Source organism: Chironomus tepperi, unplaced genomic scaffold (genome assembly GCF_022539635.2).
Source record: "Chironomus tepperi strain 1889 unplaced genomic scaffold, CSIRO-AGI_Ctep_v1 contig_68, whole genome shotgun sequence".
NCBI lineage: Eukaryota > Metazoa > Arthropoda > Insecta > Diptera > Chironomidae > Chironomus > Chironomus tepperi.
In genome coordinates this window covers 1,559,354-1,578,911 of record NW_027226190.1, presented here as the reverse complement: position 1 = coordinate 1,578,911, position 19,558 = coordinate 1,559,354, and the positions used below count along the sequence as shown (strand labels likewise).

General features: G+C 34.6%; 1 protein-coding gene across 9 annotated transcripts in view; it reads right to left on the bottom strand.

The window, feature by feature from the left end:
• The window catches only part of Elk (Eag-like K[+] channel), a 73,875-nt gene that overhangs the window by 15,657 nt on the left and 38,660 nt on the right, over positions 1-19,558 (bottom strand). For 5 of the 9 annotated variants that reach the window (XR_011545461.1, XM_070653416.1, XM_070653414.1 and 2 more), the window contains 7 exons: positions 12,340-12,491; positions 11,748-11,786; positions 9,562-9,790; positions 9,228-9,391; positions 5,908-5,978; positions 5,781-5,820; positions 2,123-2,216 (listed from right to left, as the gene is read on the bottom strand). Coding sequence is in view for 8 of the 9 variants with exons in the window: in XM_070653416.1 (XP_070509517.1) it covers positions 2,123-2,216; positions 5,781-5,820; positions 5,908-5,978; positions 9,228-9,391; positions 9,562-9,790; positions 11,748-11,786; positions 12,340-12,491 (789 nt within the window). In the remaining variant the exon portion in view is untranslated. Of the gene's footprint in view, positions 1-2,122; positions 2,217-5,780; positions 5,821-5,907; positions 5,979-9,227; positions 9,392-9,561; positions 9,791-11,747; positions 11,787-12,339; positions 12,492-16,304; positions 16,434-19,558 lie in introns of those variants that run through there. The other 4 variants (XM_070653421.1, XM_070653420.1, XM_070653417.1 and 1 more) reach the window with 4 other exon arrangements.

The following is a 19,558-nucleotide window of genomic DNA, read 5'->3' as shown; positions in this document are numbered from 1 at the left end:
CTGGTGCTCCAAAAGCAACTTGGGGTAAGATTAGATGTCAAAACAGAGAATTTTTACAAGCTTTGTGATGTGGCCAGTAACAGAGTCAATTTCATCGTCATGATGTGACTCGTTCGGGCTTGATTTTTAAAATTTTTAGAATCATGCTGCTCTTACTTGATGTAAAGGTCTTGAGAATTGTGTGAATCCTTGTCATATGGACAGCACTCTATATAATGATTGAAAGATAGGTCTCTGATGGGAATCGAACCCATGTCCCCATGAGTGATACAGATGTCCAATCTGTTGCCGAACCACTCGGCCAGATTGGGCTTAATCTCGAAGTGACAGATTTCTCTAAAGGTGGCTCCATACCTCAGATTTCACTCTGCTGAGACACCACAGTATCGACTCAAATTACTCAATAATTTTCTATGAAATATTCTTGTCCTCAATATTGAGCTTAACTTGCTTAAGGAATTAATGTTCAATATCTTGCACTTTAACAGCTCAAACATGTTTCTCAAATTTCCTCAATATGCTCAATACTTTATACACGTGTTCTAGTTCATCTATTAAGTTTAAATCCTCCAATTTCAGGAACATTAAAACAATCTCTCTTGAAGCATCTCCAAAAGGTCAGAAACAAATTTTTCAGATGAGTGTCTGAGCATGGCTTCAAAAAACATCATTCAATTAAAACAATTCAACTCCGACGAGGCTTTTTAATTTCTTCTCCCCCTAAGGTATCATTCAAATCTACCTGAACCTTACTTTTTTTCATTTAATGAACTTTGTATAAACAAAATTTGTGAACTGTCCATAACATAAAAATTCCCTAAAGCTACACCAAAATGGCATTTTTGGAAAAAAGTTTTGAGTAAACTTTACAAGAGGACAAAGCTGTCGACAAGTGATGTAATGTAAAAGGTTTGAATGTAGAGCAGCCATACAATGTAAAGCTGTAATGAGAAACCTTGAAATAAAACCTAATTTAATGCCAACAATTACGAGCTTTTCCTACGAAGCGGAAGATCTGCACAATGAAATAATTAAGCGCAAATTTAATTTATAATTTCATCATCCGCTGCAGCTTTTAATTCTTTTTATATTCGCAAATTAACTGGAAGGAGCATAAGAGAAGAATTGCAATGCAAATTTACTTTCATTGTAGATTGTACGTATTATAAAGGGAGCATTTTAAATAATTTATAACTGAAAGCATAAATTCACAGTATCATGTTGAACCAACTACCATCAGACACGTGCTGCAAAGCTTGTAATCCATTAAAATTAATTAAATGAAATACTAAATTCTAAGCTTGAATGAAATTGTGGTAAAGAGTTTAATTGGTATGGGATTTTTACCCCCAAAAATGTACAACAAGTTTTCATGCATGAATGTTCATTTTTTGAATTTCAATGAACCTTTTTCCATCATATTTCTCATCTCACTCTTCTTCCGCCTTACATTTCACATCAACTTTTTGCTCACAATAATTTTAATTCGAAAATCTTAATAAAATTATCATTTTTCATTCATAGAAATATGAATTAAAGTATCCCGAGCAACACATATGAAGAAGGCTCCAACACGAGGTCTAAGGCTTCATCAAACCTCTAGCCAAGTGAAAGCTACTTCCATATAAAGGCCAAAGAGAAACCACTTACATGTGGAGGCCAAATGGAAGCTGCTCTTCGATATGGAGACCAAATGGAAGCCGCTCTTCGATATGGAGACCAAATGGAAGCCGCTCTTCAATATGGAGACCAAATGGAAGCCGCTCTTCGATATGGAGACCAAATGGAAGCCGCTCTTCGATATGGAGACCAAATGGAAGCCGCTCTTCGATATAGAGACCAAATGGAAGCCGCTCTTCGATATGCAGACCAAATGGAAGCCGCATAGTCGATATGGAGACCAAATGGAAGCCACTTTTCGATATGGAGACCAAATGGAAGCCGCTCTTCGATATGGAGACCAAATGGAAGTTTAAAAGCCCCTTACCGGAGCGTTTAAATAGCAATCTAATAATCTCCTTACCGAAGCTCTTAAATGGCAACCTTAAAACCTCCTTAGCTTACCCTTCTTCATTTGCATCGCTCGGGAATGAAAGTTAATGTATGTTAATGAAATACTCACCCACATCAAATTCTTGATCATTATATAGTCTCTCTTTCTCAGCTACAACATACCAAACACATGCAAGCCAATGAGCGACGAGAGAAAAGCACACCTGTTGAATTAAATGAAAATATTTTTTTTATAAATTGTTTTTCACCTTAGACAGGCACATAAAGGTAAACATATGAATTAATACATAAACAATGAAAATTGGAACTGTTTTAATCTTGAGCCTTATTCCATTTAACCCCCCCTGGAAATCGTGCTACCATCATCAACGCTTTGTATGAGCTTTTGTGTTCTATTTATGATTTTTACTCCCACATATCCGTGTATGTACATACTCTGTCGATATTTCATTATTGAAAATATGATGGATTTTTGTGTATATGTTGAAGGCGTGAAGATAGCTTTAAAGTATTGAATTTGAATATTTTATAAAGTTGAGCTTTTGTGTCTTGTATAGAATTAAGGATCCTAGAATCGAAAACTTGTTTGAACTTAGAGTGGTTCTAAATAGCACATAATGCTCGGTAAGACAGCATTACGATGCTGTATTAACAGAAAGATGCGAATTTGTCCTAACGGAATTATTACGGCTGATTAAAATTCATTTTTACGGCGAAAAATGTGATTAAATGAAATTGTGTCTCTAAGGAGTTTTGTCTTTCTAGATGGTAATATGTAGGATAATGGCGCACTTTAAAGATAGGTTCAATTGATCAAGAATCTTACAATGAACAGGCATAATACTCTTGAGATTCCTAACAACTCTGCTTACTGAGAATCCTAAAAAAAAACTGGTCGCACAATAAAAATCTATCTCATGGTTAGAGGTCCTTCACTTATTATATATTTCAGCTTTTTATGGCTAAGAATGTATAAAGACGTTCACTGGATGTCCCAAATGCTAAAGTCCCTAACATTCCAAACTGGCAGAAGTGCTCGAAAGATAGAGACGACGCGACAATTTACCCATGTTCATCCTAGTCAAGGAAGTAAATAAGTAAGCTTTTTATGGAGGAACAGTTTTAAGAATTCTGACAAAGAAAAACTTCATATTTAGCATAACATAACAAATTGACGAACCTTAATTCGGTCCATAAACAAAATGTTTAACAAAACTATGAGAATCAATACAAATATGATTGGTATGCCAATCATCCAGAAGGTATTTGATCCAGGATTTGAAAAATGTTTGCACATGCATATAAAAATGTGTGGTTAAATGTGGAAATATGTGAAAAATTCCTCACATTTTTCGCGTGTACATATGAAATTTGTGGAATATTTGTACACATTCAGTTCTGGTTATGCTCACAAACAAACCCCAAATTATAGGTTAACCTGCACATCCATGACTGCATAAATTGACCGTGACATTATAAAAAATAATTTAAATTATTTTTCTCATCGTAATGAAATCTTCTTAAGTGCCACTGTGGGACTAACTTCAAAAAAAAATTCATTATAATATTAAAAGCGACAGCTTTAAACTTGTGAAGAGCAACAATTCAATTAAGCTTAATGTTTACCAAACAGAAGCAAAAAAAAAAAGTAAATTTATTCATTTTCATTCCGTGCGTGATAAAAACAAAATCCGCAAGATGCTTGAATATTTACTATCGTGAATGAGGGTAATATCTATATAAATTTCTGTATGGCATGAGGTGAGTTGACAGGGAAGAACTGAAGCTGTTGATAAAAAAAAGTTTCCCGCCTCTTCTTGGTCGATGTCGTTCCATTTTATCGCAGTGAAATTATTTCTTTAATGTTTTACTTCCATAATGAAATATTTATTTCCGACTGCAAAAAATAACACAAAATATTTATGCTGGCACGAGCTGAGAGGAAAGTTCTCGTAATTTATTATTAGGTCCCCCCCACAAAAAAATGATAATTTATATTCAACGCCTTCAATTTGAAGCATTTCTTGTTGTTATTTTTTATGACTTTGCGGTTTTTCTTATGCCTGCTTGTGCCTCTGAAATTGTTTTGTCAGATTTGTTTTTGATAATTGTCAAGATTTCATTACGTGATGCTACATTTATGATATTGCTCTGTTGTTGTTATTTGTACTTAACAAATTTATTGCTTTTTTGTGTCTAGAAATTGAAATTGAAAATGAGAATCTTAGTCTGTGACTGAGGCATGGTCAGGTTTCTCGAGATCTAGATCAAGACTTCCTGGTCGCGGTCTTAAGATTTTTCGAGATTGAGAACTCGAAATTGAGGTCTCGATCTTGATATCAATGTCAAAAATTTGGTCTGTGCCCCTAAACAGCATCATGTGAAATTCGAGTCGATTTCAAGCTCCACATGTTAGTTTGGATGACATTGTTGCATTTAAACTATGATAGTCTCGAAAGGCACCCATACCAAATAATGTGCTTTCAAGAACTGAGTAAGCTGAGAGCAACTCTCAAGCGCATGCTCATCTAGAGTATTTAAGGTAAGCAAGCATTCGAGGTTATGCTCTCTGTCTTTTTGTGCACACGACGTAGAAAAAACGGAAAATCCGTCCTCAGACCGAAAGGAGTCTAACGTAATGTCAGATTTCAATGGACATGACTTCAAGCTAGTTACGCGGAGCTGACATCTGATTTTTCGCTATTTCTATACTTTCCTTCCATAAAGAAGGTCAAAGTGATGCAAAGACATAATTAATATTGAAACTTTGCTCAGTATCAAGTAAGAAGACTTGCTTTTCCATCAAGTTTGACTTGTTATTCCCAAACTTTTTCACATATGCCAGTAGCCATAAGAAAATCAACAGATAGAATTGTTTTGAAAGAGTATTTTGTCAGCACTCAAGACAAAATGTCTGTCCTTCAATTTGTCATTTATCTCAAGCAGCATTCAATAAGTGCCAACAAAGTGTCAATTCTGCAAGAATCTACATCTAGAAAGTTGAATGAATGCTGCACAATTATTTCAAGCAAAAAATATGAAGGATGGAATTTTTCAGAACAAGAAACTTGAAAAAATGTCCATTGAATCTGCTTCCATAGTTTGAATAACTTTAAAGTATTTATGCTCTCATCATAAAAATATTGCTGACTGCTGCACAAAAATATGTCATAGAACTTTTCTCATTTTATGTCATCCCGATTGGCACAAGTTTGTCATGGCAGCCCGAGGCAGGCCACAAAGCATCCAAGTGGCAATTTTTTGTCAACATGAAAATTGTAACTTAAACGACTTGTGGCTCTTGGAAGATCACTTGGACGACATGTGACAGTCACTTGGACGACATGTGACAGTCACTTGGACGACATGTGACAGTCACTTGGACGACATGTGACAGTCACTTGGACGACATGTGACAGTCACTTTTACGACATGTGACAGTCACTTGGACGACATGTGAAAATCACTTGAACGACATGTGACATTCACTTGGACGACATGTGAGTCACTTGGACAACATCTGACAGTCACTTAGACAACATGTGACAGCCACTTGGCTACCAGGAATAATTTGTGTCTATAGGGGAATAAATCTGAAATTTTTACGTTCAAGGACCAGAAAGCCACACAGTCGAAAATATAATGTTGACGATGGCAGCAATAAATAAATTAATAAATGAATGCTAATTGAAAATTCACCCCATGAAATATAATATTTACCAATCGAATACCTACATTTTTTAAATCATTAACCACAAAGCACTTACCATTAATAAAGTTAAAATCATTGCCGTATATTGACTATATCTGTTTTCATAATTTTTTGAGGTGAGAAAAAGAGGAAATGAAATATTTTTTACAGATGAATCGGTTCATTATTGATGATCCACTTACCTATCCATTTTCTGAAGTAATCGTGCTAAGCGTAGAAGACGAGTTAGTTTTACTAAATGTATATGCGATTCCTGTGGAAGGAAATAGAAAATGACAATAGAGTTATTTATGTGGTAGCAGTTGTTTGTAGAATAACGATTGAGGATTATTTAATGTAGAGTTGTAATTCCAAGTGACATAAAGTCTTAATTGTAATCTGCTGAGATACATTCATTGGTTGTTTTTATTCACTGTGTTGCTTGGTAGATAAAAAGTGTTTAAAGACAAATTGATATCCATAGTACATGGTATGAAATGTTGTTTTGTAAAATGCATGGACAATTGAATTGAGAGCATCCGAATGGCTTCAGGCAAGCAATTTTGTATATCTAATTCAATTCATTTCTTATAGGTATGGTAGAGTTGTAGTGATAATTCTGGAAGCTTTGGGCAATTATTCCAATTTTATTACCATTGCCATACCCCTAACTGGCAAAGATACCGCTTTTAGGTACGATAGTGGTATACATGCACAATAAAAGCATGCTCTTTGCCTATTAGGGTACCTCGATTAGTATTAATATCAGAGGTTTGACCGAAAAATGGGATTAAAATGAGATGAGCCTAGCATAAGCCTTAACGATGCGTATAAACTTCCAAATATTCTAAATACTTCCCATAAATTCTCAGTAGTTCCTCACAAGATTTTTAAAATCCCTTTGGATATCCCTACCTAATTATCCATCACAGTTGCTAGATAATTAGCTTAATATTATACAAAATGCCTTCAAAATCATATCAAGAAATGCTAAGATGCTTCTTGAATTTTTAGAAGTTTCCTGTCTTGCATAATAAGCAGGATTTGAAGAAGATTCAGAATTTTAATGGAGTCGAGTCGACTATTTCATCCAATATACGAGTTGATTTCGAGTTCTATTAATAAGCAAAATCGCATCCTGAATAACTCAATGTCAAATTTATAAAAGAACTCTTACACTCTATTTGAAGTCATTATCGCGAAAGGCAAGTCATAATTAGGACTGAGTTGTTGTGTTTATTATGCTTTCTCGATACCGGGACCGGGAAATCCAGAGATTTTTCAGAGACTATCCCGTCCCGAGTCCCCAAAATCTTTTGGGAAGCTTTCCCGGGATTTGACTCGGGAAAGCATAGTGTTAACTGCAAAACTTGAAAAAAATTAAGAAACCATCCGTGCTAGAAGTTAATTTGAGTTAAATCGATATTTGGTCAATCGACTATTTGATTCGAAATTGGACTAATTGAGATGATCGACCCAAATGTGCCTTCTTGAAGCTCTAGAAGCCTTGACAATTGATTTAACAGTATTATCAGCTAAAAGCGAGATTTCCCGCAACATGCTGCTCGGGTACACTTAAAAGAATTAATTATCATGAGTTCATCTTATAACCCCTTGTTATGGCTTTAAGCATTACTTTAAAAAGAATCAAATCCCCCTTAACTTGTATTGCAATCTTGTATCGAGTTATTTATTAAGGTAAATCGGATGAGTGTTTCTAATTATAATTGCTAATTACTCACTTAATTAACAACATTTTACTCACTATTGCTCGTGGTAAAAAAAGGAAGAGACCGTGAGACAGACAACGATAAAATGATGATGATGACAAAAGAGATTGTTTGTAGGATATGACTGAGGGTTTAAGTTTCATAATGTGACGTTAAAAAGGTATATTTTTATTTTCTCATCCTCAACACGCCCAACTCATCAAGCCACAAATGTAAATAAAGGCACAAGAAGAATGTTCAAAAAAAAGAAAGAAATTACGCCCTTGCCATTTCCTGGCCAGTTCAAGTTGAAAGTCAACAAAGGCAATTTAAATGAAAAATGAAAGCAAAATCTCTTTCATCATTATTTTTCTTTTAGACGTTCATAAGTGGATGGGGCATGAAAAGTAAAGAAGATAAGAAAAAAATGTGAAGAAGGTAAAGTGGGGACGATTTCATTTGTTATTTATTTTATTTTATCATCTTCTACCTTTACATCACTTAAATATAAAGAAAAAGACATTTTTTTGAGCTTTATTAGAATGAATAACATCAGAGTTGGTAGATGATCAAACATTAAGGGGATGTCTTGTTGTCAAAGAGATGACTTTATTAAATTTTATTTGAATTCTTCGACTTCATTGATAACTGCTGGCATTTTTGTTTGTTTGAGTTTTTTGGGCTAGTTATGTAAATTATTAATAAACAAAGCTTTTATATCTGGCTTCTGAGAAGGTCAGGATATTGACCCCGAGCGACACAGGCGATGAGGCTCCGTCTTATTTACTTAATCCGCTGGACGTAAGAATTCTGTTGTGATTCATGACTAAGGGTCAGACACTCCAGTGGTACAGTACTGTACCTACTGTACTTACTGTCCTTTCATATAAATTCATATAAATTCAACACGTACAGTAAGTACAGTACTGAACTTTTGGAGTGTATGACCATTGTCCATGACTTTTATCAATTGACGTCTTAAACTGGCTTTATCGATGGCTACCAATCGCCAATACTACTGGTGACCGCCCTTGTGCTCATTTGCATTCTACAATCTTTGACAGAGACTCCATCATTCCACTGATGTCTCTTTTTACATCAGTTGAAAGCCGTCGATATTTGACAGCCGTATGATCGTCAAACGACTTCCATTAGTTGCTAATAAATGAGCTTTGATGAAGCCTTAAATACTTCATGGCGAAACTTTCTACATATGTATCGCTCGGGCTTAGAAGTTAGAGACACTCTTGTGATTATATTTTTAAATAAATTACTTCTTATATCCTCTATACAAAGACAAATCATTCAAATTCAGATGAAGTATGAAATGAGTGAATTACATGTATATGCCCAAAGGTACCTCGACTTGAAGTATGTCTACGAGAACTTGTTTTCTATGTTTAGACAAATTATGATCGAATCAGTTGCGTAAACAAGATTGAGCAATTTCTTGGTGCGCGACTACTTGGGGATTCAAAAAAACTAGTTATTGAATTAAATTTATTTATATCCTTTAAGTACATCATGTCTTCATATCACGAATGCTCTCAAATTAAGCAACAAGAACTACAAAATCGCTTTTTAAACAACCAATTGCATCCATAATTCAGTCAATTATCAACCCTGCGATATTTTCTTGCCAAAAGCATGGTCATTATGTTCAGTTATCGTTGCTGTTATCTCTACCATTGTAACTGACTCATATTAAATTAAATAGTAATCGTATGTGTTGTAACACAAGCACGTTTTACGCATCAAAACGTCAATTATTGTCTTATGTATGGATACACAGACGTGTTTATGTATTTACTCACCTCGCCCGATAATAAATTACTAGCATAAAGATGATCGAAGGGTATTGCAGCTAGGAAATCGACAACAAACCAACCACGTAAATAATTAAGGCAAATCAGTTTCGAGTCCGACACCACTTCGCCCTTACTGGATACGAAAGTCGTACGGAAGTTGAGAATAATATCTGAGATGTTTAGGAAGAAGAAGGAAAAGCAGACGAAAAAAAATGGAAGTAAAATTTATTATACGTTATTAATGATTTTGAGGTTACTTTAATGTTACTCAGAAGTAAACTGTCTCGTTATGTCCATAAAATGAAAATCAATAAGAAGATTTATGGATATAAGAACTTACCTACAATAAATAAAGCCTCAACAACAACATCACTGGCCATTGTAGCGCGATCTGCTTGAACAAATGCTGCATTGTATGGCACAACAAATGCAACGTAAAATGTACTAACGAGTATAAGCCAGTCCCAAAATCCTTTAAAAACTCCATAATGCGATAGAATGAAACGAGATTTTTTTAACGATTGAGTTTTATACTCAGGCAATGGTTCAATAGTTGTGTGTAAAAGATTCTGTTGGAAGGGATGAAAATATTATTTTAAATTAAATTTTGATTTTGGACAAATTTTTGGTATGGATTTTTACTTTTACGAGAGGGATTGAAATAATAAATTTTAAAGCGGCGCTTTTATTACTCATGGGAAGTAAAACAAATTTTTTTTTCAATAAGGCTTGATTTTTTTAAGGAAGATAAATTTTTTGGGGTTGTTTTTAATTTAATTTTAGAAAAGAATAACATGAAAAGGTCAAGAACGGCTTAGGAAAATATTGCTGATGGAAGTTCTACTCATATTTATAAGATGCCTAAAGAGATGAATTTTTCAGAGCAGTAAAGTTAATTATTGTATGAAATGTCTTGGGGAGTATATTGATGGACTGTCAAATTGACAGAACTATGTGGAATGATGAGAAGCATAGTTGATAATCAGAGGCAAATTTTAAGGCTATAAATCTATTACGCCGCAGCAAATTTAGAACAAATTGTGATAGAATTTGTAAGGAAAACAGGCCGAAAATTGCTCTTAACTGCAACACAATGACGGAATTTGAAAGATTTTCCTGGAAGATTCGGTCAAACTCTTTCAATTTTCCAAATTAAAAATCCAGCCATTGTTGAACAATTAAGGACAATTTCTGGGTGAGAAGGCATGTTTTGTATTTTTGTAACTGGAGAAATGTGTACCACAATGCTTATTAATGGATACTTTTAACTAAACAACTTTTAAAAAGATTTAATTATTCACAGTGATGTTTATTCTTCCGAGTTTAAAAATAAAGTGACATTTTATAAAGAAGGGGTTTTCAACTATGAAATATATCTATATGATTTGAATTTCAAATGACCGTTATATCACTAGATAAGTTAAAAGCTAAAAGCATGCAGACATACAGTTGAAGCCCATTAAATTTATATGTTAACAAAATAAAATTACTTTTTAGGCGATAAACCGCATTTTTTGCCATAAAACCGCGTGTTGCTCAAACTTAACATCGGTATCAGCCCAGAAAATTAAGATATTAAAGGGCAAAAATTCTAAAATTGCCGTTTTGACTTTGATTATCAACTCTGAATTTGAGAGATCAATCTCTGAAAATCAAACCCACGCTCCTACAAAATCTTACTGTCGCCTTCGCAGATTTCCTTATATATGACTAGATGCTTCCATTCCTCAATTTGAATTAAACTCTTCTTCCCCCCGATCAGATACGCCCTTGTATTTTGTGAAGTATGAAGCAATAAAGTCAACAGGTTACTGTTGCGTATTCAATTTTCCCTCAAAAAAATGCTTACTATATGATTCATTCACAGAATAAAGTTGTGCTAAAATAATGATATGCCTGCAAACCAAAAATTGATTTAGCTATTTTGGATATTTATTGATTTTTCAGATCCCTTCCACAAAAAATAATCCCCCCAATTTTTTGCTAACTTCCGATGAAACTGCAAATCACAGCATTTGCAATTTTATATACCAATAGAATCAGCATAAAAGTAATTTAATATGAATGCATGCTGACTCAATATGAATTTAAAAGGAACGAGAAAATCCCAGCCTGTAAAATGAGTACTTTATGGCTTATAAAACGATGTTGAACTTTCAATTCATACATAATTTTGTAGCTAAAGTATCATGTCGATACCTGCTGAACAAATATTCAGTTACACAAATTGAATTTTCACATCAAGCATCTCCTACTTTTCTTACACATTTTTCTCCCCATTTTTCTCGTACACAAATACATATGGCATCATATGAGCATGAAAAAAAGAGTGTTCAAGTTTCATTTCCCATGAGAGAGCACACAATGTACCAAAAAAATATACACATGATGATGATGATGATGATGAGAATAAAGGATAGACGAAAGCAGAAACAACAAAAATATTAGACACATGTAGGGAATGAGTGTATGGGTGATGATGATGAGAGCTTTACGAGGTGAAAATAAATTAAGTTGTGAACTTACGTTATTAAGTTTCAATTTAGTCTTGATTTTCTCCGGTTTCTGATTTCAAAACATGAACAAATTTGCATGTAATAAAGAGAATAATGAATTAAATGTTTATTTTTTGGGTTCGGACTAAAGCCGCAATTCTGCATATTAGATTAGCTGGGGTTAATTTCTTCGGTATTGGAACGGGACGGTACGGCATGATATGGTCCGCCACGGTACAGTTGGACATGGTACTGTCCGGTAAGGTGTTATCCGGCATGATACTGTCCGGTAATTTACTGTCCGGCATGGTACGATTCAGCATGGTACTGCCCGGCATGTTACTATCCGGCATGGCATTGTCCGACATGGTCCTGTCCGGCATGGTAATGTACGGAAAAGAAATGTACAACACTGGTAAAGTACAGTGGTGCACCTTGTATAGCAAAATTGTATTCCTGTACCGGAACAATGGTAAAAAAGTGGTGCACCAATGGTGTCGTAATGTACCATACCATACCGTTCCAGTATCAAAGAAATCGTCACCATTTCTACAGTTTCGGGCTGTAAACCTGCATTTTTAGTCTACAGGTCTGCAATTTTAGACAATATTGATGATCCTTACATAATGTCCCGATAGTTGATAAAGGACGGCTCTTGACCGACGTCTTCCCATATTACAACCGGCTGGAATGTCAAGAGGGCCATTTCCATCAATTCCATCATCTGCACTTAAACAATTATCAGCCGAACGAAAACGAGCACCTAGTAGAGCAGCTGTAGATAATTTTTTTTAAATTAAAAAAGAGAAGAGTTTTTAATCAGCAAAGTTCCAAGGATAATTGAGTTATATAGAAAAAAAATAAATAAAAACGTTATTAAAACTAAAGCTTTGATTTGATAAGCTACATTGCTGTGTCTAATACACTTACAAAAAAAAACCACAACATGATAGGATTGAAGCATCTGATAATTCGATAATTGATAAGACTACAGTGTCTATGTCATGGAATAAGCAAGCAGGGGTTTAGTCTGGGGTATAGCCAGGAAGGGTGAATGAGGGGCATAGCCGGGAGGGAGGAAGAGGGACAGAGCCACCAAGGGTTAGGATGAGTCATCCAGGATATGGGGAAATGGAGGAAAGGTTTGAAAATGAGGAGTGAGAGCTTGGCATTTGAGGGTTTGTGGGTTTGGGATTTAAGGACTTGAGGGTTTAGGACTTTAAGGGGGTTAAGGGGTTGGATTTGTAATTTTAAAGGATTGAAGGTATTGCGGTTTGTTGGCTTGGGGTTTAAGGTTTGGGAGTTTGGGAATTTAGAGGTTTGAGAGCCTGGATATCTATAAATTGGACGATTGGGAGTTCTAAGCTACCCCTAAATACCCCCCATCACTAAAACTACTGTTTCTATAAAAATAAAGCACATATACATAATGCTCAGCACGAAATACCCTAAAGGAAGCGAAAAAATTATTTATATACCATAAAATATCCTCAACATCATTTACTAGGCTAGCTTTAATGCTAAATGAAACGATACGATGAGATACGACACTTGTCGCTCATCATAATTCTTATATTCATTCATAAGACTTTTTCCATAAAGATAATCTCATTTACGTCAGCTATATATAATATAGTGCCAATTTAATAAGGAAGGAATGATATAAGAATAATTTTTTAGTCATCGTCGCAGTGATTTCACGGTTGTGATCATTTTTATATCCATGAAAGAGTCACATAGAATTATTTCACGTACTTTATATCCCCTCATGTTGTGATTTTTTTTCCACTTCCACATATTTTTTTATTGTGCAGGAAATAACGTAGGCAAGAAAATAGTAAAGGAGGTTCCAAATTTAATGACGGAAAGAGGTGGTTATGGATGATTTGCTACGATACCGATGAGGTTTTGTAATTATAGCTTCAGGTGTACATACATATTGATAACATTACAGTAATTGCTATTAAAATCTCATTACTTTGAAAACTCACGTGGAAATTTTATCGAATTAGATCAGTGGAGGGCAACCTTTGTGCCGCGGCACACTTGTCTGTTGCTTAAAATGTTCGAAAATGCCATGATTTGTATGCCATGTATGAGATTCAAAAGCAAGGCATCCCACCAATAATAAAGGTTGTCCACCACTGAATAAGATGATGATTATTATAATAAGACTTGAGAGGAAGTTCATGCTCTACATCAAATGTTATACACAAACTCAACTTTCAAAGGACATCTGCCCTCAAACACACAAATACTCGTAAGTATCCCAAAGTCATTGACACAGTCTAATTAATATATTTATTTTGGACATAGATCGTACGTTATAAGGATATACTCTCCAGAGTACCATTAAAGAAGAAAACATCTTCTCTTTGCTGAGCACCATTTAGCAAAGGAAATAACATATTTTTGGGTATCTCGAGTAGCTTGTAAAGGGTTTTATCTTAAATTTTCATATAATCTACCCTCATTCAAAAGATTATTTTAGGATATACCGTATCGTAAAGTCGACAACGGATCATCTCGAGAAGTCCATTTAGAAATTGTGGATGGAATTTTTTCTTTAATGACCTCAGGCACATTTAGATTGAATTTAATGGCTTAATATCAATTAAGAAGGGAAATTATGGAGAGAAGTTTAAAGCAATGCGAGAAATTGTTAAGTTGTTGGAATGGAATGTCTACAAATGGATAGTTTTTGGATATATATTCTAAAAATTGGTTAAAATATAAACCAAGTCAGATCGTGTAACTTCCATATGACTGTCATATTCAGGCAAATATAAAAAGGGTGTGTATTAAAGAGACAGTATTGATCTTGGTACCCAATTGGCCATACCACGAAATGTGTACAAATTATCCGTTTATGCATCTACCTGACATTCTTTTAGAATCGTTCTGTGCCATGTTGCTTTTTGAGTTTCCGAACGTCTTTTTGCTTGTATATCAACTAATATCATATTTCTGTCCACTCGAGTTATTGGGAAATTTCCACATGGGGTGTTGTTCACCCCATGTGGACGACCAATGAACTCATGAAAGGAGGCTGTTGTTACAGACTGTATTCCACTAGGAATTAGACATTAGGAGATGGAACCCCGCGATTGGGCAAACTTTAAAAGCTCTTTCAGGGAAGCGACGGATCACAATCGACCTGTTTGACCAACAAAGTAAGTGAGTAGGCTTAGAGTAAATTTTGGAAACCATTTAAGGGTGTCCATTCATACAACCAGCGGATTAAGCAAGTTAATTAAATCGTCGGTTAATCAAGGTGCTTTATGTGTGATTCAGTTCTATCTTTATGAGCCACGCTTCTCGATGTTGCTTAATTCATGTCCATATCATCAACGTTATGAAATTTACATATAAGACTGTCCAAACTCTGTAGCATAAAATCATCAAAAATGAATTAATTTTCAGCAATATATATGCAAATAAGGACTTAATATTGTACCAAAATTCTCGCATAATTCCCAATGATTTCGATTAATTGGATAAAAAGATAATCAGAATATTTGCTTTGAGTTTTCAGCTTTTGCCATTCACGCCTGATGCGAATAATGAATAAAATTGCTGATAAATTCATTTTCGAAATCATCGGAATTCCTCTATACAAAAGTCATTAAAATCAATATAATCTTTATCGTTAACATATTATCCATTAACATAATCAGAAGAATTCTTCTGAAATCCGAGTCAGATGTTGAAATTAAATTTTGGAACCTCCAACAGAAACAGTGAAAAATTTTGGTTTACTCTAGAGAATTTTCATGCAAATAAAACTATTCAAATAAATCATAATCAGCATTATTTATACAGGATTAAGCTATAAATATTGATAATAATCATGAAAATAAGAATTAAAGTGAAATTTAAAACTCAATCAATTATTGGAAATAAGCGAAATATTAATCATAATATTGACTTAATCGATTTGCAGACAGATTAAATCAGTGATGAGCAACTTATGTGATGCGGCACATTAATGTGCAAATTGTGTGACGCGGCACACTAGTGTGCAACTTGTGTGACCAAAGATACTAGTGTGCAACTTGTATGACGTGGCACATTAATGTGCAAATTGTGTGTCGCGACAAATTAGTGTACAACCTGTGTCACGTGACATACTAGTGTGCAACTTGTATGAAGCGGCATACTAGTGTGCACAACTTGTATGACGCGACATACTAGTGTGCAACTTATGTGACGCGACACACAAGTGGGCAACATTAGTGAGCAACCTGAGCAACTTGCATGACGCACCTTACTAGTGAGCAGTCCGCATGACGCGGCACACTTGTGTGCAACTTGTGTGATGCATCAAACTTGTGTGCAACGAGTGTGACGCCGCACACTAGTGTACAACCTGTATGACGAGCATACTAGTGAATAAATCGTGTTACGCGACACACTAGTAAACAACATGTGTCACACAGCACACTAGTATGCATCTGTGTGTCACACTAGTGTGACTTGTGTGATGCAACACAAACAAAACGTTGCGTACCACTGTATTAAATGATACAAAAAAGCAATAGAAGTAGGAATCTAAATTAAAAACAAAGTATAGATTATTCATAATTACATTTAATGGGATTAATTTCATCTTTCCAATTTGAAAATCATAAAATCGGTCTTGTGAGAAATATTTTTTCGACACTCACATTTAGTCAAGCGAAAATTTAATTATTTTTATTACAAACACATTTTTTGGCGCATATGAAAAGAAAAAAAAAGAGGAAACAAAAACAGGAAAGTTAGAAGAAGAAAAAAAAAGAAAGAAGAAGAAGAGATTAATGACATAAAAAGCGTTTGTTTTGTTAATGCTATCAAATTATAAGTAAAAAGCTTCACTTTTACTTTTCTTTTTTTTTGTTTCTTCAAATATTTGAATAATTGAATTGATGGCAAGGAGAACAATGTCGAGTGCTCGTTTTGCATTGAAGGAAATTTTCTCATTCAACATTAAGAGTTGTAGAAAGGATAGAAAGGATTGAAATCCGTAGGAAGATATTCTATTAAGAGACATTCAAATGGTTTAGAGCAGTGGTGGGCAGCCTGTGTGATGCAGCACATCTTGGTAGTAAACCACGACCGAAACCGCAAGCAACAATTAGGTTTATAACATTTTCAAAAATTTTGGTGACACTCTATTGTACTGCGGCATAGAGTTTGGACAACACTGGTCTAGAGCAGTAATGGGCAACTTGTGTGCTGTGATACACTAGTGTGTTGTCAAAAAACTTTTGAAATGCCAAGAATCGTTAACCATGTGAGGTTTTAATCGAAGTTTACCACTAAGTTGTGGCGAGAATAATAATAGGTTGCGCAACACTGATATAGAGTATAGTTAACCTAGCTCTAAGTTAGTAACGATGTTTCAAATAAAATTGAGCAGAGATCGAAATCCACTTGAGTTCGCCTCTGTTCGATAAAATCCGATTGAAAATTGCAGGTATTTTTTTCTGATGACTCTTGTGAAGTATAGCATTTCCTACAACTTTCAGTCGGTTCTTAGCGAACTGCTTCAAACTAAATTTGTCTTCGACCTCTTACATTGATTTTTGGATAATTTAAATTTTCCTGAATTCACTTCAATATTGACTTATCATTTGAGTAATTACAGCATGAATATTGATGAATATTTTTAGATTTTTCATTAGCTGCTTATTTCAAATTATCAATAAAAAGTTTAGCATTTATAAAATTGCTCCCAAAAGTAAATGTTAAGGATGAAAATTCAATGAGTAGGTGGATCGATTTCTACTTTAAAACTTCCAATGAATTCCTACAAACACCAACGCATAATGAATAATATACGATATGATTGGCACTTGCTTCCTCTGAGATATTCATCCTATTTAGCCGAAAGATGAGTGATGTATTAAAAATAAATATTCTTTATTTTTAGAAACCTTAAAACTTTCCCAAACACGTAAATAAGTGACTTGTTGCTTTCTTTTTTTGTGTTATTGAAGTTAACCTAATAAATCATATTTGAGTTAACGGTTTTTCTATTTTTGAATTTTGATTGATTTGGGTTCGTTAAATTTAACGAAAGTAGTTTTTGCCCTCTTTGTTTACATTTTGTGTGAGAAATTAATAGAAAGTGAGTAATTTAATTAAATTAAAGGCCATTTTACGAAAGGAACTTCTACTTAAGGAACTTTACAAAGTGAAGGATTTTAAATTCTAACCAATCAAGTGCTTTATTCGGCAGGTTCCAGAAATATTTACAAAATTCTGTCGAAAACACTTGCCACACGATCAAAGTCTATTAATAACAATATACTTCCAGGACATCTGTTGTAACATTAAGCTTTTCAGCAATATGACATCATATTTTAAAAACAACCCAACATTTTTTATCCACCTCCAGACGCTTGAGCTTTAATCATCGAGGATAAAAAAAAATTCTCCACACGGAAATGAGCCATAAATTTCAAGCAGCTATGGTTATATTGATATTTATTTTTATCACACAATGAAAAATATTGCCAGCTGTCTGTACGCTACATCGTAGGTGTTAATCTTGAAGTGGAAGTGTGAAGGTGTCGCGATGATATTTACATATTTATTTCATTTATCACTATGCACTTTGGATGTTTAAGATGTATGTCATGCAATTTCAGATTTGTGGTTTGGTTGAGTGACAAGTTTTTGGATGTGGAATTTGTGGGAATTAAGCTTTTGCATTTTGTACAGTTGTGTTATTGTTGATGCTCAATTAGGCAGGAAGGGGGCGTGAAGTTGTATGACAATGTTTGAAGTTAAAATTTTCGTAGCTGGATGTCAGGACAAAAAGCTAAAATTTGTTATCCCGAGCGACACAGGTGGAGATGGTTCTGCCAAGAATCCTTTATTGGATCCACTAAGACTATTTAATCAACACCAAATGGAAGTCGATTCCATATTGAAGTCAAATTGCAGGACCTTAAAGTACGTTTAAAGTTCCAAGACAAACTACGATGGACCAGACATGTTATTACAAGGCCTGTGGAAACTCCATTAATTAAGGTCTTCAAAGCTGACTTTCTGGACGGTAAAAGAGCTCGAGGACGTCTTAATAACTCTTGAAAGGAAGCTGTCGATAGTGATAGTATTGCGTTTGGTATCGGAAATTGAAAAGTGGAAGCTAGCGATAGAGCCAGCTTCAGACGACTCCTGTGGGAGGTCATGAATCACAACTGATCAGTACGACCAGGGAACTAAGTAAGACGGACGTTTCGCTCGTTTAAAAAACAGATCTGTTTCCTAGCTACATAAATAAAGAAGGCTCTAACACGAAGCAAGTAACTACTCTAAAATACAGCCACATGGTACCCACATGAAGTCGGCTATCATTTGGTGTTAGTAAAAGAGGTTTCGAAGAGCTTTGAAGGATCCATGGCGGAATCTTCTTCATTTCTGTCACTCGGGCGTAAAAGAGCCATGACTGGCAATACATTGGCACTGCTGGCGTAATTAAAGAAATTTGGAATTTTTTCTAAATGTTTGAAATAAAATATCTATCTTAGAGATTCCAATCATAGCATCCAAACCTTTATATAATGCTAAATAGAAGATGCTTCCCCCTTTTTTTCTAAGTACATAGGGTAGTAAAAAAAACGAAAAGCATTTCAAGTATTCTTATTTTGTTTTCAACAAATTAATAGAAGATAAAATAAAAGAAGAGAATGTTTCTCTTTAAGTGAATTCCTTCTTTTCCTTCCTTTATATCACATTTCGAGTCGAAGACGATGATGATGACGAAATGGAGAGAATTTATGCTCTTCACATTTATTATATCCTTTGAAATGCTAAGACGCAATAAAAGAAGGACAAAACAATTTCCAAATC